This window comes from Nomascus leucogenys, chromosome 8 (assembly GCF_006542625.1).
Source record: "Nomascus leucogenys isolate Asia chromosome 8, Asia_NLE_v1, whole genome shotgun sequence".
Lineage (NCBI taxonomy): Eukaryota > Metazoa > Chordata > Mammalia > Primates > Hylobatidae > Nomascus > Nomascus leucogenys.
In genome coordinates, this window is record NC_044388.1 from 88267660 (window position 1) to 88291624 (window position 23965).

The window sequence follows — 23965 nt, forward strand, 5'->3', positions numbered from 1 at the left end:
AGAATTATTCCTAAATGAAGACAGAAACAGTTAGTAGATTTTGTGTTTTTCCCATTTTGAACATTGTTTGAATATGTGCTCGCTATTCTCTAACCATGACACGTTTAGATGGATGGCTATGGAAAAGAAAAGAAAATAGGACATCATTAGAATTACAGGTAAGACAAAGGGAAACCCAAAGTACAGACAAGAACACAGAAAAATTTTAAGAGAGTACAGATGTCATGACATTTATTAAAAGGCATGCTACAATGCTATATTTGTTAGGAAAAGAGATTAGATATATCAAGTAATAGTCAGCAAATATACAAACTGAATGAAAATGGAATATACTGTAGTGTACAGAAGCTTGAATTAACCATGCACTACGCATTTAGAAAATATGTTTTTTAATATTTTATCTTCTCTTTGCATTTATAACATAATTCACTTCAACAATCACAGAATCCTTTTTTTCCAATGCCACAAACTCTGTTACAAATGAAAGCTGGTACTGCTGCTTATCCAAAATATACAAGACAATTGATGTTTTATATAAAACCACTTTATAAGTTCACTTGTTCCCAAAAACCTTTTTTTCTTTTTTGGCCTTGTTAAAAAAAATGTTGTTACAAATATTTACAGCATTTTCTTCTGTTAGACGAACATTCTTACAAACTGAAAAGGGGAATTTTGATGAACAGACCACGTAAAACACCAGACAATGTCAGAGGCTCCTAGCTGTGCTATTTTTTTTTTTTTTTTCTGAGATACAGTACTGAAAATGCCCATCAAACTCGTCATCCTAATCCATTCTGTTCACACTGAAACTCACATTTTCTCTAAGTAGTCTATTCAGCAGTAGACATTGAAAGTAAAGGCCGCTCTGCACTGGGTCTTCTTTCAGAAAGGAGCTTGGGGAAAATGCAAAATGCTTCACAGAGAGGAGTTAAAACCACAACAGTCAGTCTTTGGTCAGAGCAATGAGGTGACATTTTGATGCAAAACTTTGCTTGGTCAGCAATCTTTATAACTGGTACTTTCTGGATATGGGATGAATTTTTAAAAGATCTGGGAAACAATGGTAAGGGGGAAAAAAGGCCAGAGTATGATTTTTTTAATGGCATCAAAAAAATAGCTATTTAAATATCTGTTATTACAACTACTACATAGATCCAAGAAATGAAAATACAACAACAAATCAGTTGACAATGCTGATTTAAGCATGCCATAGGCATCTTTCAATTATGACTAGGATCACCAAGGTCACTGGACCAGACAAATATCCCTGTTCTCTGGAACATATGCCTCAGGTTACAAAAACTAAGGAAACTACCACAAAGATTTTGAGCAGCTCTATTCTTGGACCTGCACAATGCTCTGTAATGAATATTATGTGATAAAGGCAAAAGTGTAACTGAGACTTTATTTATACAGTTACAATTTTTGCTTGGATGAATAGTTGGTGGGACAACATTCTTTTAAAACTATATAGTACATATTTCCTGAAAACCAGAATACTGATACTACTTTAGTCTCAAATAGGAAGAAAAGGTCAATTAAGACTACTGAAGAAGGCACATAAACTTTGGTCCTGTTTTTTCTCCCACTATAAAACCCCTCAAACTAAGATTTTAATAATTTTCTATATTTTAAACCACTCGCAACTAGCTGTTAAAATTTGCTCTGAAAAAAGACTGCTAATAGTCTTGTAGATAACAACACAACTCTTTTAAAAGACAGCTGAGTTATATTTTCAAATTTTGTGCAATCTAAGTTGTGTTTCTTTTAGCAAAATAGTAGAGTATTTTAAGTCTGGCAGTTTTGTTCTCATTAACAACAGATCAAGACAAAGGAAAGGCTAAGAAATGCTTTATGCATCGTCACGCTGTCTCTTTTTGGTTTTAAAAATAGCAGTACACATTAGGTTTTCTAAGAGATAGGTGGGGAAAAACACATGTACTTCTGTCAATTTTTTGTCCAAAAATATCTTGTGGGAACAGAAGAGAAACTGCATGACAATATGCTAAACATATAAGCATTGCTGACTGATGGCACAGAGACATTGAAAAGAACCGAGAGCCAGGCGTGGTGGCTCATGCCTGTAATCCCAGCACTATGGGGAGGAGGAAGCAGGAGAATCACTTGAGTCCAGGAGTTGGAGACCAGTCTGGGAAACACGGCGAGACCCCAAAAAATAAAGTAAAGTAAAATAAAAAGAAATTGAACAGAGGCATTCATAGGAGCCACTTCTCATCAACTAAAACTGAACCCATGATCATACTAGGTGGAGCCAAAGAAGGCCTCACTCTCATAAGGAAACACGCAGGCAGAAATGATATCTCCAAAAACTGAGCTCGGCAACTTTTAACAGTAAATCAGAAACATTACTTCAAATAACTGATTTCAGTATTTAGTCTTAAAGAATTTATGGCATTCTGTAAGAGCTACTGGGTAATCCTGATACTCTCCAGTAAGTATCAGTTAAGACACTGGGTCATTTTTCTATTTGTATGTTACACAAAACACATTTTACTGCTATGCAAATTATTCAAATCTCAAAGCAAATCATTTTGGTGTAATTTGCTACTGTTAAATGTGTACTGCTATTTTTTAAAGTCCTGAATATATATACTTTGTGTAGAAGTCAAGACACCTTAAAAAGTGATGACAATACTCCTTAAAAATAAAGTAAATAAACTTAAAAATAGGATACTACAGTAGATCAACAGAGAAAACTTAACCATTGCTAGAAGATACTGAATAAATGCATGCCAAAACAGAAATACACAGATCTAGTTTTTCCACCATCCTGATATTTTTTAATCTTTTTTTACAAAAACTATGCCAACACAAATACTGTAGACCTCTATAATTCAAACAGCAAATAGCTTAATATGGACAACATCCATGTGCTACAGTTAATTTTAGACACAAACTGATGGTTTCAAACATGCTATTTTAAAACAAGAACATCCCACATCTCCAAATCTTAATTTGGTTAATTTTGTCAATAAATTAAAATGTATGTAATGTGCATATGTATATACAACTTTAGAAGAGTGTATTTATGTATATACACTTATCTACACACACACACATTCACACACACACACAAACACACCCCTACACAAATCCCTGAAAAGGATTCAAATGTTCTCTCTCAGACTTAAAAGGCCATTCCCTACTTCAAAATTACATTCAACACCACTATGATCCCTTTCCGTTATTAGCAACTCTGCTACACTTATGCTGAATGTTCTGAGAATCATGAATTAATAAATTACACAGTAATTCCTAACTTAAAGTAAATGAAATAATCCAATTTAACATGGCACTGAAAATTATAATAGTGCCCGTGTGGAAGGGAAAAAAAAGCAAATTTGGGGAGATTTTGCAAAGAAATTTTTTTCCTCCTTCATATACCCCTTGTGTCTAGGTAAAAATTTATTTCATAAGTGAAAAAACAAAAAACAAAAAACCCCCACAACTACATACATGATCATATCTATCTATTCAGCCAAACTGATCCATTTGAAAAGTCTTAACTTAGTATCCCTCCTTTCTATTCTACCAACTAAGTGTTGCTCAGTGGTGAGTGAATTCTGCTTTTTAAACAATCTGTATCATCTCTTGCAGTCTCTATTTTTTGGTAAAATTTCTTCTGTAAAAACCTCCCTATGTTCAAATTAATCACTGGAATACAGCAAGGAGATTGAGATTTTCTTAATTTTTACTTTTAAGAGAAAGGGTCGCACCATGTTCCAGGGCTGGAGTGGAGTGGCTATTCACAAATGTGATCATAGCACACTGCAGCCTCGAACTCCTGGGCTCAAGTGATCCTTCTGCCTATAGCCTCCTGCCTACAGGCTCAGCCTGTAGCCAGGACTACAGGCGCACACCACCATGCCCAGCAAGATATTATTTATTCTTTTAAAAGTTGAGATGAGACACTCTGAGAATCTGAAAAGTGTAAAAGGGGTAGACAAAAAAATGACCCTCTTGACAAATTCTGCTTTAAAAAATTCTGATCAACAATTGAAGAAATAGCAAAGTTTCTTATTAAAAAGAAACAATTTTACATTATACAATCACTGAAGCAACATTAAAATGTACTCTTACATTCAACGAAAAAGAGAGGGGCAGAGTATGAGAAATAACCCACGTTCTCATACTCCAAATACGTGGGTACTCAGTAATGAAGTCACATTAACAAAGAAAAGCAAGTTCTTGCTTAAGGACTGAGAAAAACCAAGTAATCCTGAGACAAATTCTGATGGGTGATAAAGATGAAACTGAGATTGCACTCTACAGCCCCAAATTGATATGCAATAACCCCTATCAGTCACAATGTAAAGAGGCCTACAGGTGTGCACTGAACTATTCCCAAAACCATTCACCCTTCCCCACACCATCTCTGCACCAAGCACCAAAAATTTGATAAAAACTATTACTTATTGAAAACCACTTAAAACTGCAATGAAAAAAATTTTAAATCCTTACCAAAACAGAGAAAGAAAAAACAAAATGCTTACCAAGCCCACAATATAGCTTTCAAGATATTTAGATTAAATTCTAACCTATTGTATCTTAAGCACATAATAAGGCACATAATAAGAAATTAAGTAAATACACAGTAATTCTGAGTAAGTATTAGAGATTATAGTGGTACAAAAAACCCTTGAGATCAATTTTTTTCTAAAAGAAGACCTTACCAAAAATAACTTTTAAAAAATCTGTCAAACCATATGATAGACCTGAATATTTTCCTTAAGACTGTAAACTTTTTTCTGAAAACAACTATAAAAAAGTAGTTTATAAGTAGGATTATTTTTCTTTAAAATTTTCCAAGATCATATTACTTGACAAATAAGTGTCATTTTGAAATTTAAAACATGATTTTTTCCTAACAAAATTATTAGCTATTCTGACATCTTCTTAACAGATCTTAGTTGGATTCCACTTAATTTCCCTGGGGACAGCTGAGACACCGCATTTTTCCAAATAGTCTTCAAAAGTTAAAGATAGGCATTATTTAAAGGAGTGTCTTACAGTGAAAAAAAAGAAATCATTCAAAGAAAACATGCAGGTTTATAAATCTGCTTCCAACACAACTCAATGTGTTTATGCATAATAATCATCAATATATGGCAAAGATCTGATGTACTTTATAAGTGAATATAATTTCCTACAAGGGTGAGACTTCTGATTCATAAGGTTAATAACCTGGTCATAAGTGATTTAAATTACTTACATCAAGTACTTTTAGAAGTCTGTGTTTAAATTTTTTAAAAGTACAAATGAGTTTAGAAACGTTGTATAAGGCTGATCTGGACCCAAACTAAAACAAAGTTAATCCTCTTCAAATCTAATTTAATATAGGGAATAAGATTATTAAAAAAAAATTTTTTTTCCTGATTTTCTTTTTCCTGAAAGTTATTTTTGTAGAAACCATGGTAAAAAGGGAAAAGAAACCTTTGACTGGCAGGGGCAGGGGGAATAAAAAAAAAAAAAAAAATCCCTTGACTTTTAAAATATACTTGAATATCAAACTCAGAAAGAGTTATTTTTGTGAAAGAGGCAAAATTGGTCTTGAGCTGCTTCAGTCTATGTCTGAAGGTTTTACTGAAATTATGGTCCAGTTTTAGGAGAAAAATTCACAGAAAAGTCAGATTGTAGATTTTGAGAAGGAAACTCTGAGGTGGTGATTTTCTCCAAGGTCATGGTTATGAAGCTCAATGAGGGCCTGAATTGCTTCTTCCACAGATCCCAATTGAATGAGCGCCATTTTGCGATCTTTCCTGAAAATGGTATAAGAAATACAGAAAGTATTTAGAATGAATTTTGCTTCCAAACTCCTTCCTCCACCAGAAGACTTCACTGAACTACCTTTAAAATTTGCATACCATATTAAATAATTTTAATGTATTTGTTGGAAGCAAAGACTTACTGAAAGAATTTAAAAGCCTTCACTGAACATCCAGCTTCTATGAAAAGGTTCTTCAGATCATCCACTGTAACAGAAGGGCTGTGAAAACATCAGAGGGAGTCAACTACCTGGGCCGCATTCTCAAGTGAAGCAGATTAACTCTTGCAATCATCAAATCTCTAGAGTACATTTCAAACAGAATTATTAAGCCATATGACAAAGACTTGATTTGGAAGTTCCCTGAAAGATGTTCAAAAACTGACATGTATCCTCAAGCAATGGAATTTTGTCTCAATCCTTGCAGAAGACATACACAGGTATATAAAGGGCAAGACAAATATTTCTACATTCTTTTTTCTTTTAATGCAGCTGTGCCTGGAATCTATATTTATTCTTATTAGTCATACCACTGGCTTCAGTAATCAACTGTAGTACTTCCAAAGTTTCCTAGCTCTGACTTGTCTGCTACAGTCTGGAGTTCTACATTTTCAACTGTTTGCAGGGTAATTCTGAATGTGTGTATGTGGCTGTCAGGCTCTAAGGTGGCCCCCAATTACTCTTGCCTGCTCATATGCATGCCCTTGTTTATTTCCCTCCCATAGAAAACACAGGTATCCTCTGTAAACACTTAGGATACTGTAGAAATGACAATGTGTGACTTTTGAAGCTGAGAGACGTTGTGGTTTCTACTATGTCCTCTCCTGAATCATTAGCTTTGGAAGGACACCATGAAGACACTATGGAGAAGTCCTCATGACAAGGAACTGGGGCCTTCGGTCAACAAACAGGCACATGACTAAGCCATTTTGGAAATGGATCCTCTACCTCCAGTTAAAACCTTCAGATGACCACATCCTTGCCTTGCATCTTGATTACAACCTTATGACAGACAGCCAAAGCCACCCAGCTAAGCCACTTCTAGATTCCTGACTCACAGTAACAGTATGAGATAATAAACATTTACTACTGTGTTACGCTGTTAAGTCTGGGGTGATCGCTTATACAGCCGTACACAACTAATATAGTGGTCTATCATATGACAGTCAACTGACTAAAAGTAGATTCATCTCACAACTGCCAACAAGGACAGTATAGCAGAACAATCATTAGCTCTGTAGGAAGACAGACCTGAGTTCACATTCTATTCCTCACTCACTTGTATATCACTTAGAGTAAATTATTTAACCTAAGTCTCAGTTTCATTAATACAATGAAAATACTGACCTTACTTCAAAGGTTATTATGGATAATAATGCCAACAACAACATGGAATAGTGGATACCAGGAGCTGGGAGTTAGGAGGAAAAAGGTGGTTACTGCTTAATGGGTACAGAGTTTCAGTTTGGGATGATGAAAAGGTTCTATAGATGGCCAGAGGTGACAGTCGCACAATAATGTGTAAAGCAATTAATGTGAATGTATACTGGACTGTACACTTAAAAACAGTTAAAACTGTAATTTTTACATTATGTGTATTTTATCACAATTTTTTTTAAAAAAGGTTGTTATGGAGATTAAATGAGGCAACATGTGTAAAGCACCAGTACAGTACCCAGAACTTGGAAGAATATTAATATCCTTTCTTCTTCTTCCTACATGTCCTATGTAGGTTGCAACTGGAGCCCAGCTCCTGCGTGATGTGGTATATTTAAAAAGCTAACAACAGAGCTGGGCACAGTGGTTCATGTCTCTAATCCCAACACTTTGGGAGGCAGATTGCTTGAGCTCAGAAGTTAGAGATCTGTCTGGGCAGATGGTGAAACCCTGTCTCTACAAAAAAATACAAAAAAATTAGCTGGGCATGCCGATACCTGTAGTCCCAGCTACTTGGAAAGCTGAGGTGGGAAGATCACTTGAGATTGGGAGGCAGAGGATGCAGTGAGCTGAGATCACACCACTGCACTACAGCCTGGGCAACAGAGGGAGTCCCTGTCTCAAAAAAAAATCTATTAATTTAAAAAAAATTATAAGCTAATGATGACAGGTGCCTGCCTCAGTATCTAATTGTTGTCCATTTACCCTACACTCCACAGTAATGAGCTGCTAAATTTCTCAGTCCATGTAATCTACTTTTAATCTACTTTTTTTTTTTTTCCTTGACTCTACCAGTTTCCTGGCTGGTATGAGGTTTGATCCATTGCCCAACTTGGATTCAAGGTTTCTCCATGCAGCCTAACTGGAGACCAGCAGGGCGGCTGGATATTCAGCATTCTTCTGAGTAATTATTCTCTATTCCTATTCACTTCCCATTCTCATTCTCAATAATGTTCCAGACTTCACCCCTCTCTATACCCTCAAGTTTTTAAATTTTTACACACATACACACACATCCCCCACAGCTTTTACCTCTTTTCCAAAGCTTATAGCCTCCTTTATGTATTAGCTCAAATTATACAAAACTGCCATTTTTTTGTTTTAACAATTTCCAAAGTCCATGAACAAAACTGCCATTTTTGTAGATTAAGGACTTCAACAATTAGGACAGAGATTGCCAGATATTTTCTTTAAAGGGCCAGACAGTAAATATCTTAGGCTGTATGGACCATATTGTCTCTGCTGCAACTAATCAGCTTTGCTGTTGTAGCTCAAAAGCAGCCATAAATAACACGTAAGTGAATGAATACAGACAGCTATGTTACATGAAACTTTATAAAAGGTGAATTTTGAATTTTATATAATTTTCTCATATCACAAAATATTTTGCTTCCATTTTAAAATGTAAAAATCATTCTTAGCTCATAGGCCATACAAAAACAGCCATAGGCTACAGGTTGTCAATCCCTGAGTTTGAAGATAACTAAAGCACACATACAACACTGGTTAATAAAGAGACCTGTACAGTAGCTACAGGAAAATAACTTTTAGCTTTTAAGTAATTAACATATCTATGGCTTTACAGCTTGTAGATAAAAAGTATGAAATCCATTTTTACCAAATTCTTAGATATACAATTTATTTGATTTTGCCATATTGGTTAACATAAGAGTCATTACTTCTACAAACAGATGGACAAATACGTGCCAATGGAATACTTCTGCCTAGAATTATTTTTTAATGACCTTTGATAACTGAAAAATAACTAGTTGTGAATTCTCTATTTGAAAAGAAAATTTTAAAACAGGTATCTTTCTATTTTAGAGTGTAGGATTGGAGATAACCTTCTGAAGGCATGATGGCAAATAAATAATCTTATCAGAAATTGTTGACCAGGACAACTGCTAGGTTAGAACAATTTCAGAGGTTTTAACCTCTCCCAAATCACGTATTATAGATTACTGATCATCTAAGTGATTAATAACTTATTAGGTACATACGGAATGTTGGAAAGATGCAGAGTGGCTGATGGTGGAAAGATATTCTGGAAGTTTTTAGAGCCCGGCTTTTTAAAGCGATGCAAAGGACTATTGCTGAAATCCTTAGTCAGACCTTGGTCTTCTTGTCCCTCTCGAGGAAGCTGTACTGCTTGATGTTTGGACAGTGTAGCACGAAGCACTTTCCCATAAAGTCTTTGACCACTTAGATGGTTCATTGCTAGTGCATGGGAAGAAAATTTTAAAGTTTGGGTATTAGGATAGATTTCTCAGTAGTATCTGTCAACATTACCATAAATTATTTTTATGTAGTTATTTAAAACTGTATTGTCAGTTTGAGGGTGAAAAGGTTTCAAAATCCAAAAACCCTCAAGGAAATATATTAAATGACTTCATTTCACTATAACAAAAGCAATTTAAAACAAACAAAAAATATTTTCTGAGCAGAGTGCTATGAAGTTTCAGAGTGCCTGGAACACAGTAAGTATTCATGAAATGGTTACTGAATATATTAGTTTTATCTCAAGCAAGGCATTTTTATAAGAAATTTTGAGTAATACTTTACAGCTTTTATAACAGTGAAGCCATGAATCCTTTCTTGTATCATCATTACAAAGTGTGCCCAAACTTTTAAGCCACTCAATGGTTACAGAAAACTTAATTTGGAAGGAAAATAAATAAATAAAATGAAATAAAACAAATCATGCTTATTAAACTTAATGGAAAAACCCTAGGGTCAAAGCTCTAGAAATTAACAATATGTTAAGTAGACAAATGAACTTCAGACTTAAGAGTGATGAATATTTTTTAATCTTAACATACAGACAGATGCAAATAATAATGAAGGCATTATCACAAGGAGGTGTTCTTTTGTAAAATCATATTCCTACTAGCTGTGTTTATTTTGAAGGAAAATTCACACATAAAAGGGGCAAGTTTGCATTATTAATAATGATTAATCATTAGTACCTAGCTGAGCTTGATTTGCATCTGCCATCTGAACCAAGGCATTTTCTTTCTTATTAAACATAATCTTCACTCGATGTACATCACCATAGACTCCTAATTAAAACAAAACAAAACACTGTGTTTAACGTCTGATTGTGTTGTGTTTAATTAATTTTACTAATATACTTAAAGAAGGCATTTCTTATACTATATACTCTCCCTTGGCAATTCCATACATACACTTGCCAATTTTTATCTCTTCCAAGTTCCAGATCTATTCATGTACTTACTCTTTTTCACTTGGACGTCCCATAAACACTCTAAATTTATTATGTCCCAAAATGATTCATCCCCCCTTTCCTCTCCCCACTCCCAGTGCTCACTAAAGCTGTAGATAAATACCATCATTCACACAGTTGCTCCAGTGAGACACCTGGGAATCATCTTTTGACTTCTTCCTTTCCTCAAACCCTGACACCCACCCAATCAATCACCAGTACCCATTGATTCTATGGTCTAAATATCTCTCATATTTGTCCACCTCTCCCAATCCTCGCTACCATTAAAGCTATCCACATCATTTCATACTGGGACTACCACAACCTAACTGATCCTAACTGATCTTATTACTCTCGATTTTTCTACCCTAGTGTTCCCCCAAAGTGGGTCCCATATCCTAAAGGATGGGTAAAATGATTCACTGGGGGTATGGAAAGATAATAATCAAACTCTTATGTATACTAATCTGTTCATATAAACCAGTATTAAAAAACTACAGTTTTTGAATTTTCAATATATAGATAAAATTAAAGCCAACAGGTTCTACAAAGTCAATTCCAGTCTCACTCGATTTTTTCATTCAGTGTATTACAATATATTTCAGTTTATGTGCTACAGAGTATCATTAATATTGTAAAAATAAGATCTTTCAGCAGGGCACAGTGGCTCACACCTGTAATCCCAGCACTTTGGGAGGCCGAGGTGGGTGGATCAGTTGAGGTCAGGAATTCGAGACCAGCCTGGCCAACATGGTGAAACCCTGTCTCTACCAAAAAATACAAAAATTAGTCAGGCCTAGTGGCGCACACCTGTAGTCCCAGCTACTTGGGAGGCTGAGGTGGGAAAATTGCTTGAACCTGGGAGGTGGAGGTTGCAGTGAGCCAAGATTGTGCCACTGCACTCCAGCCTGGGCGACAGAATAAGACCCCGTCTCAAAAAAAAAAAACAAAAACAAAAACAACAACAACAACAACAAATCTTTCAATAGTTACATCATTATCATACTAATGGCACTTTAAAAATTTAAAACAGAGACAAGTATTCTGAATTTGCTACCTTTCTCAGAAACAACAAGATGGTAATGTAACTACTCTTTAAAAACTAAACATATACAATTTGTTTTACAAAATGTGGGTGTTTATTTTTTGTAGAGATGGGGTCTATCTGGTCCAGGTTGGTCTCAAACAATCTGATCCTCCTGCCTTGGCCTCCCAAAGTGTTAGGATTACAGGCATGAGCTACTGTACCCAGCCGTTTTTTAAATGAGTGAGAAATTAACTACTTTTAGTATGAAACATGTTTTGGCTAGAAAAGAGTCATATATTAAAATGTATTATTAACACATGATTTTATTACTGAAAATTACATGCATCAATCATTAATAAAAACTTTTACAGTGACTGCAAATGAGCACGAGGAATTTCTCTGGGGGGTTGAAAATTTTCTAAAATTGGACTGTAGTGATGGCCACACAACTGTGAATTTACTAAAAATCATGAGTTGTAAACCCAAAGCAGGTAAACTGTATGGCTGTAAATTACATCTGAAAAAATTCCATTAAAAAAACCTATCAGCCTGGTGTTGTGGCTTGCACTTATAATCCCAGCTACTCGGAAGGCTGAGGGAGGAGGACTGCTTGAGCCCAAGAGTTTGAGACTACAGTGAGTTATGATCACGCCATTGCACTCCAGCCTGGGAAACAGAGACCCTGTCTCTAAAACTATCACATTCAAAAAATTTGGAAACAATTTTCTATCTTATTTTAAAAATCTTACAAATGAAGCATATCAGTGAGTTTTAACTATTTGTTAGACATATTCAAATACAAGTTTTCAAGACCCACTGATTTAAGGGGAAAAAATCTAACTTTTCTAGATAAAATATGACAAAAATTGGTGGATTACATGAAAAATTTAATGAAATAATTATTGAAGTACAGCAACAATGAAACCCCTGCATTTAGATTATATTTATGATTTATCTTCTTCAGCTATGACAACCATTAAAATCAAGTAGTGAAATAATCTATCCTTGGAATACTGAATCAAAATGAAAACAAGGATTTTTAGTAATATCAAGGCATATTAATCATACTGCTCATAGATGTTAATCATGTTTTATGGAAAAATAAACTCATTAATAAAAATCTTTAAAATAGTAAATATTGCTTATTTCATTGTTCTCATATTTCTATGCTGTTCGAAAGTTTGGAGACTATTTTTAAAACCTGAATCGCATTACGCCACTCTCTTGCCTTAAAACTATTCAATGGCTTCCGATTGTTCTTAGGTAAAAACCAAATTCCTTAACAAAGCTTTTAACAGCTCTTCACGATTTTGACCCTCCGCAGCTGTCCACCTACACCAGGTCTCCGTTATGCTTACCTATGCTCACCACTGGGCTTCCTTCACTTCCATGCACCAGGACCCATCTCTCCCCTCTCCCCTTCGCTGTGAAGACATTGTCCTCCCTTTCTGCCTGGCTGATTCTTACTCATGTTGAACAACTCAGCTTAACTATCACTTCTATTGAGTCCCTCTGCTAGGTTAGGCCTCCCTGCGTTACACTCCTTTTACAAATCCTCTATTTCCCATACTATAAATCATCATTGTAATTACTTACTAAGTCTTATTCACTGTTTTATCCTCAGTGTCAGCACAATACTTGGCACACAGAAGTAATCAATATACATTACTAAAAAAGTGAAATGTGCTCAATTCACACCTGTAGACAATATTAAAATAGCAAAAATGAACTTACCAAATAGGATAAAAAGCCCATGTGGTGTGATAAGCTGTAAAGGGTAACACAAAGTAAGTGTCTGACAATAATTTAAGTAAAAATTGAAAATAAATTTATTTATACTGTAATGGCAGTTGATTTTATTTTAAGGCATGGTTTTATATGCTTCTTCTGTATATACTTAGTGATGAATTTTAATAAAAGTTCTTAAAACAAACTTAAGCATTTTAATTTGAATACAACCCTGGATCAGAAGCTACCATGGCTGGGCATGGTGGCTCACACCTGTAATCCCAGCACTGTGGGAGGCTGAGGTGGGTGGATCGCTTGAGCCCAGGAGCTCGAGACCAGCCTGGACAACATAGCAAGATACTGTTTCTACAAAAGAATTAAAAAAAAAAATTAGCCAGGCGTAGTAGTGGGCGCCTGTAGTCCTAGCTACTTGAGAGTCTGAGGTGGGAGGATCACTTGAGCCCAGGAAGCAGAGGTCGCAGTGAGTGAATACTGCACCACACTCGAGCCTGAGTAACAGAGTGAAACCTGGAAAGAAAAGAAAAGAAAAAAAAGAAAAGAAAAGAAAAGAAAAAGAAAAAGAAGTGCTACTATACCTTCTCCTGAAAGACTATTTACATATAATACTTTTCAACTCACATCAGGATTGAGATTTGTGACGAGCAGAACAGAATTTCCTGGTATACCACCAGCCCCAGGAATGGCCATCCTTCCAGTGACAGCAGAGGAGGTGATTGTGAGAGGACCAAGAGCTCCAGGAACAGCTGGAACTGATAGACCTTTTAAAAATACCAAAAGCATTTCATATTCTAATTATTTGAAGAATTGTAACACTTGATAGAATATAAGTAAATAAAGAGGAAAGGAAAAATACAGAAAGAAAATGTGTCAAGGCTACCATAAAGATACTGAAGGCCAATTTTCTGCCCTACAGAGTCTGTCTGCAAGCTGAGCTCCTCATCTGCTGACATTATTATACTTAGTGCTCTATTATCCACACAGTACTCTGCAGAGTAACTGAACTCACTGGGCCTAACGCTATTAGGCTTTTCAGAGGGTCTATCAACTACAAACACTCCCTCTGTTTCTTACAATAGATATATCCTAACACCCTTCTATCAAGTGTATATGCTTTTCATACTGACTTCTACCATAAAATCAGATATGTATTTTTTTACAGTCCTTCAGCAGAAGTCAAAAACATGCATGCTAGGTAGTGCTATATGACATTTTACATGGGAAAAACATTTTGTGACTGTATAAAATGCTATATTAAATATTATTCTGACCAAAATAGATATTTACAGAATTCAGTATTCTTTTGTGGCAGAAATGTTCTGAGCTCTCTACTTCTCTAGGTACTATGGAAATCCTGAAAGCTCAGTTAACACCAGAATACTGACACTATACTTAAAACAGCACACTTTCCCACTATTTTGTGTTCTCAGTTTAAAAACTGTCTCAGGTAAAACCCCTAGTTTATGCAAAATGAACCAATTCCTTAATTTAATGACTCTTTAAAATAAACAGTCTGGCCACTTCACCACAAATCATGTAATTAAATTATAATATATTTTACATTCAGCCTATTCTGCTTGATAGTCTAAGAAGGTCATAACTGCCATCATCCATACTGCTTGATTTTAAAACTGTGCAGACCACATTCTCAGGCTGAATACTACTGCATGAAATCAACAGCCCTCACATGACATATTCCCATGCCCCTCCAGTCCAACACTGACTTTTGCATAACTTTTGCTGTTTGTATGTCTGTTATTCATGAGCTAAGAGCACAGTTGAGCTACACTGTAGGATGTGTGTGTGTGTGTGTGTGTGTGTTTATCTTCTATCAGCTTAAAAGTCTTATCAAGTCAGAAGCCCTCTTTTATTCACTTTTCATCTTTCTTAATATTAATTAATATTTATACATAGAGTATATCTAAAAGAAATATTCAAAATGAGGGAAAACATATCAAAATGTCCACCAATTATTAAACCTTGAGGAGCTTCAAATACATAAAACTATGTTTTTAACATAATAGGTAGAATATTTACTTAATTAAACATATGTTAAGATATATTAAAAACCACCAAGATGGTAAAATTTAAAACCTCAACCTTCATATCACTCTTTCTGTTAACTCCATCCTCTCCATCAAAAAGAGAGTAGTTATTGGCCAGGTGCAGTGGCTCACCCTTTAATCCCAGCACTTTGGGAGGCTGAGGCAGGCCAATTACTTGAGGCCAGGAGTTTGAGACCAGCCTGGCCAACACGGTGAAACCCCATCTCTACTAAAAATACAAAAATTAGCTGGGCATGGCGACATGCACTTCTAGTCCCAGCTACTCAGAAGGCTGAGGCATGAGAATCGTTTGATCCCAGGAAGTGGAGGTTGCAGTAAGCCAAGATTGCACCACTGCATTCCAGCCTGGGCAACAGAGCAAGCTATCTGCCCCAAAACAACAACAACAACAACAACAACAACAACAACAACAAAAAAGAGAGTAGTTAAAATTCCCAGAATTCAAAGGTTAGACTATAAAGATTACTGCCAGAAAGCAGCTATGTTGCAATTTAAAATGTAGTTACAATCACAAATCAGTTTAAGTTGGAAATACGTGGAGTAGGCTTACCACTCTGTCACTCCCCTAATCACCAACCTCAGTGTTTTCTTTAGACACCAGAGATAAAACCATAAAGTAATATTGTCTCTTTTCCTTAAATTATAATCAAATTCATTTTGCTTACTATTTGGAAAATAATGGGAATCACTATCAAAGTATTAATCAACTCCTATCTCTTAATTACCTCCATTAGCTAAAGAGACAAAATATATATCCCCTGAAATAAACAGCATGCATACCCCTATATCGTAATCGTCAAAACGCATTAATGACAAAAGGTTTTCCGAAGATGAATAGTGAATGTATAGCATGACTGCATATTATTTGTTGAGTACTGTCAAAGGCATTGAAGGCCCAAAGATAAGACAGGTCTGTTCAACACATAATTGATAAGCTTATCAGTAAAGACAGAAGCAGCTTATACATTTTATGTAACAACTGGAAAGGCAAATCTAAGGTTATTTAATGTAGTTAGCCTATAGTTATTTGTGCCAAAAGCAAACATAAATGATGCAGAACACATAATGGATTATTGGAATTAAAAATGGGACCAGAGAGAATAATTTGTAAATAACAAGGAGGCTATGTATCATACAAATCACTACACTTCTACAGCTGATATGTATAATGCTTTATGTTAAATTCTTCAAATATGATAACATTCTTCTTCTTAAGTTCCTAGAAAATATACAACTTCATTAAAAGTCATTTCAAATCCAACTTAAAAGAATCACCTGTAGCTTGAGGAAATCCAATGGCTGGGGCAAATCCAGCAGCCCCTGCATATGGTGAAGAAATTATACCTGGTGCACCTAATGGGAAACAGAAGCTAAAGTAAACATACTACCTTCTATAAATATCGTTATCAAAGCAATATAAAATGGCTCTATGAAAGTATATTACTAACAAAGAGATTCTGTTACGGAGTAAAGATCTGTTCAACAAGTGATCTTTAACGTATAAAGAGCCTCTGCCACTTCCAAAGGCTAACCCCTTTCAACTGGGTTCAAGGACCAAGAGTACAGTTTAGCTGTAATTTAGTTTTGGACTAGCCTGAGATTCTTTCTCTTATTTAGAGCAATATTGCTCTTATTAGAGCAATATTTCATAACAAAAAATCACTTACTAAATGTTATTAAATCTGTATCTGTGGGGTAACTATGCTGATTAAAAAAAATGAGTTAAAATCCTTGCCTTTGAGAGGCTTACAAACTAAAAGTACGAATCATAGGAGATTCATGATGAAGGTCGAATGGTACAAATTCAAATATATTACAACTGGAATAAGAAGTGATCACAGAGGATTCGCTGTGACTGGTCAGAGAAGTTTTCACTGGAGGTAAAACCTGAGCCAGATATTATGTAATCAAAGAAGCACAGTAGTTAGTGTGTACTAAATGCTAAACAAATGCTGGTCTTCTCTTTCCTTTAAGAAGCGTGGTGACTGTGTATCATCAACAAAAACGGGAGTTAGTTCCAATGGAGAGTCAGTTTTAGTAGACAAATGATTAATTTGGTTTGGGGGAACATCAAATTTAAGATGATGATGAGATATTCAAATAGAAATGGCCAAAAGTGGAAATAAGGGAGCAAACTCAGATTATTGTAAGTAAACACATAAATTTGTGAATTACCTATGTAGAAATAAATGTGAAAGCCATACAAATGAAAGCTCCACTAAAAAGAGCACGAGACAAGAAATGAAGAAGGCTAAAGATACAGCCTGGGGGTATTGGTACACTTAAGCAATAGAAGGAAAGGGAATATCCTACAGAAAAGAGAAAGAGACTAGCTCTAGAAACAGGAAAAAAACAAAGAATTACAGTACCTCAATCTAGAGGAATAGTTTCAAAAGGGGGATGGGGAGGACCTTCAATATAGGGCACAGAGAATGAGAAATGAAAAAGGTAAAACAACAGTATTACAGAAATAGTGAGAGGTTGGACTGCAAACCTCAAAGGGGGGAGTTTGCTTTTTCAATGATAGGGAGATGACTATATTTATAGGCACAAGTATGTAGGCTCTATTTTCCAGGAGTTAAAAACTCATATAATTTTATTTTCTTCATTAAAAAGAATTATTTAATATAATTTATTAAATATGTAACTAATTATAGTAATTCAAGAAAATACAGTCACAAGAGACTGCAGGGATAGATTTAGCACAGAGAACTGACATTGAGATCCAAAAAATGAGTAACTTGACAGAATAATCGATGAAGTAAGAAGGGAGAGTGAAATCCATTTAACAAATACATATTGAGAGCATATCATGAGCTAAGCATTCTAGTGAGGAGTCTGAACAAAGCAGACAAGATTTTGTCTTTGCTAAACTTACACACAAGCAAGCTCAAGATCATAGGTAAAATGATTCATTTTTACAACAGAAAACACTATATTAAAGGCACAAAGGAAGACTTCACAAAGAGGCCTCAAGATAGACACAAGCAATTATGAACATCTACACTAGAAAGGCTAAAAACAAAGTTAAACATAAGGAGAGATACAGTGGATACTGTATTATTGTTGCCAAATATTCACTTGCCCCCTTCTATATAACTGGCCAAACATGACCTGCAATGCCTTTAGGCGGAAGAACACACATTTCCATGCGGTTCACACCAGGCTTGATCATGTCATGTTTTTCCCAAAGAATACTGGTGGAAATGACACGTTACTTCTACACAGAGCCTTTAAGTGGCATTATGGGTTTATACCTGCTCCCTTATTCTTGACTCTGCCCCAAGAATGCCATGTCTCAAAAAGGAGTGGATTTTTAGCGTGGGCCCTAGATAAAAAAGACAAGTGGAGGATGGCTGCAAGAGCTTATTCACAGCTGCCGAGGCATGGGAGAAAAACAAACATTAATTTCTATCAACCACTGATGAGGGGGAGCAGTTGTAAAGCACAGCAAAGTGGCTAACACAGATGGCTACAGAAGGGGTGAGCAGAGAGAGCTCTAGCAAGCAGTAGATTTGAGAGAAATGAGGAAAGATTTTGAGATAACTATCATAGAACATTAACTAGAAATACATAAAAGGACTGACAAACAATTATCAAGACCAAATTTGAATAACTGTTTCCATGTAAAATAAGATTAATAAGAACATTTGCTAAAATTTGACAAAACACACATTTTTCAAGTGTCTATATAATCCACACTCCCTAAATGAGCAGAAACAGAAACATTATATAGCAAAGTAACCTGTTAGACAATGGATTCATATCTTCATTTCAGAATGAGGCAATTACACAAATCTTTAAGAAAAATGTTTCAGATCTGAATAAGAACAGATTCTTCACGTTTGGAAAATGTACCACCATGATAGCAACCAAGGCAATACGAGTTAATACATAAGATAACATTTTAACCTATGAAATCAGTTTATCACAGTGTTATCTGAAATAGCAAAATCCTAAAGAAACAAGCTTAATGTCTAAATTGGAGAATAATTAATATAAAACTAACCTTACTGCAGAAAAATGCTCAATGAACAAGTATAAAGACTTTCTTTAAAAAACCTTAAAGTTGCCAAGATTATAAGGAGTAACTAGGCCCAAACTCTAACCCTGTGACACTGAGCTTTGGTTTGATCAGCTCAAGGGGTAGCATGCCAGAAGCAAATCCCAGGGTTAGCCCACGGTGGGAAGTCAACAGAATACTCTCACTGCATTAACCTATTAATGTAAGCTGAAAATAACCTACCCTATCTACTATTCCTCCCATCTTCAAAAGACTACGAGGAAGGTTTGCTTTGTGACCAGCAGAGAAGGGAGAAAAGTCCCCTGAAAAGTTCTAACCAAAAGGAAGCTTTCACAAAAATTTACAGACCAAATTTACATTTCTTGGAAGTCCAAAGGAAAATCAAGCTATGAATTTAGGTTGAAATGATCCTGAATGTAGAGCCTTTAATGCTGCAGGCAAGCAAATTCTCTCTGGAGGAACAAACACCTTAATCCTGGGCTTCAAAGGACAATCATAATTAATTCTTCAAGTAAAGTGAATAACTCATCCCCACCCTCCCCCACAAAAAAACCCAAAAAGTCAGAAATATCTAAGCAGAAAAAAAATTGTCAAAAATCTGAGATACTAAATTAAGCAGATGAAGATTTAAATAGTATGGTTGAAAAAAGACATACAAAAAAAATCTGTAGTACAAGAGACACTTTTTAAAAATGAACCAAATAAAATTTCCAGAAATGAAAGCCACAATTGCTAAAATCTAAAATTACAGGACAGATTTAACAACAATTAAACCAAGTTGAAGAGCGTCATCAGTGAACTGAAAGTTAGGTCCTAAGAATCGTTCCAAATGTAGCTCAGAAAGAAAAGTAAGTTTGACACACTGAGGACAGTATGGGGGTATAACATGTCTAATCAAAGCTCCAGAAAGACAGGAGAGAAATAGTGTAAGTGGGAATATATGAAAGGATAATTTCTAGAACCACTAAAAATAACAATCCACTGACTGAAGAAGCCCAATGAGCTCCAATTAAAATAAAAATAAATCCTTAAATGAATACATCATACTGAAACGACACAAAAGAAAAAGAACACCAAAGAAAAGGAAAATCCCTAAAGAACAGCCAGAAAAAACAGAGCAGTAGGTAGCTTGACAACTGACTGTCTAAGAGCAACAATGGAAACCAGAACACCATGGAATGGTATCTTTAATACGCTGAAAGAAAAAATACCTGTCAACCTAGAATTTTATACTCAGCAAAAATGACTCTTAAAATTGATAACAAATGAAAGATATTTTGTGGCAAATAAAAACTTCAAATACGTTACCATAGAACTTTCCTAAGTGAAATACTAAAAAGTATCCTTCGGGCAGAATATAAGTGTTTTCAGATGGCATGTCTGAGTTGCAAGAAGGAATGAAAAGCCTAAAGAGTTATACATGGTTTAATCACTGATTGTACAAAACAATAATAACAAATTGCAAGATTAAAGTCAAATAATGTAAAAATATAATAACATCACAGGTAAGAAGGAGGTAAAAGGAGTCCAAGTATCCTAATATTCTTCTATTACGTAAGAAAAGGTACAGCTATTAATTAACATCAGATTTTGGTAAAATGTTTGAAAGTTAAAAATCTAGATAAAAACAGAAGCAGTGCTAAACTTCAAACCAGTAGTGGAAAAAACAGAATAATAAACATTTATTCAGCAAATATTGTTTGCATGGTTATTTTGCTTCAGGAATTAGGAAATATTAAACTAAATGGGCATCCTACTCCCCAACTCTGCCCTGCTGAAGTTTAATAGAGATTAAAAACAGAATAAACAATACACAGAATATGCAATACGTTAATTGTATAGTGCGTAAGGTAACAATTACTATGGAAAAAAACAGGCTGGGCATAGTGACTCACACCTAGAATCCCAGCACTTTGGGAGGCCAAGGTGGGTGGATCGCTTCAGGCCAACAGTTCAAGAGAAGCCTGGAAAACATAGTGAGATCCCCCTCTCTACAAAAAACTTTAAAATTAGCCAGGCATGGTGGTGCCTGCCTGTATTCCCAGCTACTCAGGAGGCTGAGGTGGAAGGATTGCTTGAGCCCAGGAGTTCCAGGCTGCAGTGAGGCATGATTGCACCACTGCACTCCAGCCTGGGTAACAGAGTGAGAGAGATCTGTTGAAAGAAAGAAAAGAAAAAGAGAGGAAAAAGAAAACAAGAGAGGGAGGGGAGGGGAGGGGAGAGGAGGAAGAAGAAAAGGAAGGAAGGAAGGACGGAAGAAAGGAGGGACGGAGGGAGGGAGAGAGGGAGGGAGGGAGAGAGGGACGGAGGGAGGGACGGAGGGAGGGGCGGAGGGAGGGAAGGAAGGATCGATCAGGAGAGTTCTGAGGAAGACCTTGTCAAGACAGGTCAAAGAAGGCAGATGAGAAAAATCTCTCTCAGTGTACCTGGGAGAAAAGCACTCCAGGCAGAAGAAATAACCAGTGGAACGATCTGGAGGTTGGAACATACCTAATATGTTTGACAAACAATAGGGATATCAGTATTGAGGGGTAGAAGGATGAAGTAGGGGAGCATGAAAAAAGATCTGTCAAAAAGAAAAAAGATGGTACAGGGCCTTGTAATCCAAAGTAAAGATGGGGGCATCCACTCCGAAAGAAATAGAAACCTTTGGAGGGTGGTCACCATTAGAGTAAAATGATTTGACTTAATTTCTTTTCTAACTTATATACAATACAATGTACATATATACATGTGTATGTACTATATTATGTATATCTATGTACAGTGTGATGAGTTTTGATATATCGTCATGCACAGCAGTCAATAATGATCCACATATACAATGGTGCTCCCATATGATCATAATGGAACTGAAAAATTCCTATTGCCCAGTAATGTTATAGCGATTATAACACTGTAGTGCAACATATTCCTCATATGTTTGTAGTGATGCTGGCATAAACAAACTCAATAATATAAAAGTACAGAAAATAAAATTGTGTACAGTATATAATACTTGATAATAAAGAATTATGTTACTGGTTTATACATACTATACTTTTATTATATAGTATATACTATACTATACTTTTTATTGTTATTTTGGAGTGTACTCCTTGTTTTTTTTTTTTTAAACTTAACTGTAAAACAGCTTCAAGCAGGTCCTTCAGGAGGTATTCCACAAGAATGTATTGTCATTATAGGAGATGACAGCTTCATGCATGTTACTGTCCCTGAAGACCTTCCAGTGGGACAAGATGTAGAAGTAGAAGACAGTGATATGAACGATCCTGACCTTGTGTAGGCCTAGGCTAACGTGTGTATGTGTCTTAGTTTTTAACAAAAAACTGAAAGTTGAAAAAAGTTTAATAGAAAAAAGTTTACAGAATAAGGATACAAAGGAAAAATATTCTTGTACAGCTTGTAAACAAAAATATCTTCTACACAATGTGCTTGTGTTTCAAGCTAAGTATTATTATAAAAGAGTCGAAAGTTAAAAATAAAATTAAAAGTTTATGAAGTTAAAAAGTTATAGTAAGCTAAGGTTATTTTATTTATTTATTTGCTTGTTTTTTATTATTATTTTTTAAATGGAGTCTCACTCTGTCGCCCAGGCTGGAGTGCAGTGGCACAATCTGGGCTCACTGCAGACTCTGCCTCCTGGGTTCAAGCAATTCTCCTGCCTCAGCCTCCCGAGTAGCTGGGATTACAGAAGCCCTCCACCACGCCCAGCTAATTTTTGTATTTTTAGTACAGATGGGGTTTCATCATGTTGGCCAGGCTGGTCTCGAACTCTTGACCTCAAGTGATCCATCCGCCTCGGCCTCCCAAAGTGCTGGGATTACAGGTGTGAGCCACCATGCCCGGGCAAGCTAAGGCTAATTTATTATTAAGGAAAGAAAAATATTACTTCCAGTCCTGCAACCTCTACTCATGGGAGGTGCCCTATACAGGTGTACCATTTTTATCTTTTATACTGTATTTTTACTGTACCCTTTCTATGTTTAGATACACAAATACTTACCATATGTTATAGTTGCCAACAGTATTCATTACGGTAACATGCCATACAGTCTAGGTGTTTAGTAGGCTGTAACATTTATGTTTGTTTAAGTACACAACAAAACCACCTAATGACACGTTTCTCAGAACGTATCACTGGTTAAGCAATGCATGACTGTTTATTTAAAGCATGTGAAATTATCATCACAATCAAGATAACAAATATTCCCATCATTCCTGAAAATTTTCTCATGTCTCTCTGCAATCTCTCTCTCTCCAAACCTTGTCCTCAGGCAACCACTGATCTTTCTCATACTATAGATTAGTTTGCATTTTATAGAAATATATACAAACAAAATTAAACAATAGGTGTTCCTGTCTGGCTTCTCTTGTTCAGCATAATCCCTTTGCCTTTATCACTACTTTATTCCTTTCTATTTCTGAATAGTACTTGATTGCATAGAAGGACCACTTTTATCTATTCACCTGTTAGTAGAATACTTCTAGATTTTGGCTATTATAAATAAAATTGCTATGAACATTTGTGTTTAATTAACACTTAACATTAAGTCACATTTTAATTAATTTATTTATATATTTCTTAGAGCTGGGGTCTGACTGTGTTGCCCGAAATGGAGTACAGCAGCTATTCACAGGCTTGATTAGAGCACAC

The 23965-nt window shown here is 35.6% G+C and overlaps 1 protein-coding gene across 4 annotated transcripts in view; it reads right to left on the bottom strand.

Annotated features, from left to right (window-relative positions):
- Nucleotides 1-372: 372 nt before the first annotated feature.
- The window catches only part of PTBP3 (polypyrimidine tract binding protein 3), a 79113-nt gene continuing 55520 nt past the window's right edge, over nucleotides 373-23965 (bottom strand). For 3 of the 4 annotated variants that reach the window (XM_030817625.1, XM_030817624.1, XM_030817623.1), the window contains 7 exons: nucleotides 16560-16637; nucleotides 13840-13979; nucleotides 13207-13240; nucleotides 10189-10281; nucleotides 9223-9439; nucleotides 5930-6007; nucleotides 373-5780 (listed from right to left, as the gene is read on the bottom strand). In XM_030817625.1, the coding sequence (XP_030673485.1) occupies nucleotides 5648-5780; nucleotides 5930-6007; nucleotides 9223-9439; nucleotides 10189-10281; nucleotides 13207-13240; nucleotides 13840-13979; nucleotides 16560-16637 (773 nt within the window). In that variant the 3' untranslated portion in view covers nucleotides 373-5647. The remainder of the gene's footprint in view (nucleotides 5781-5929; nucleotides 6008-9222; nucleotides 9440-10188; nucleotides 10282-13206; nucleotides 13241-13839; nucleotides 13980-16559; nucleotides 16638-23965) is intronic. The other variant, XM_030817626.1, reaches the window with a different exon arrangement.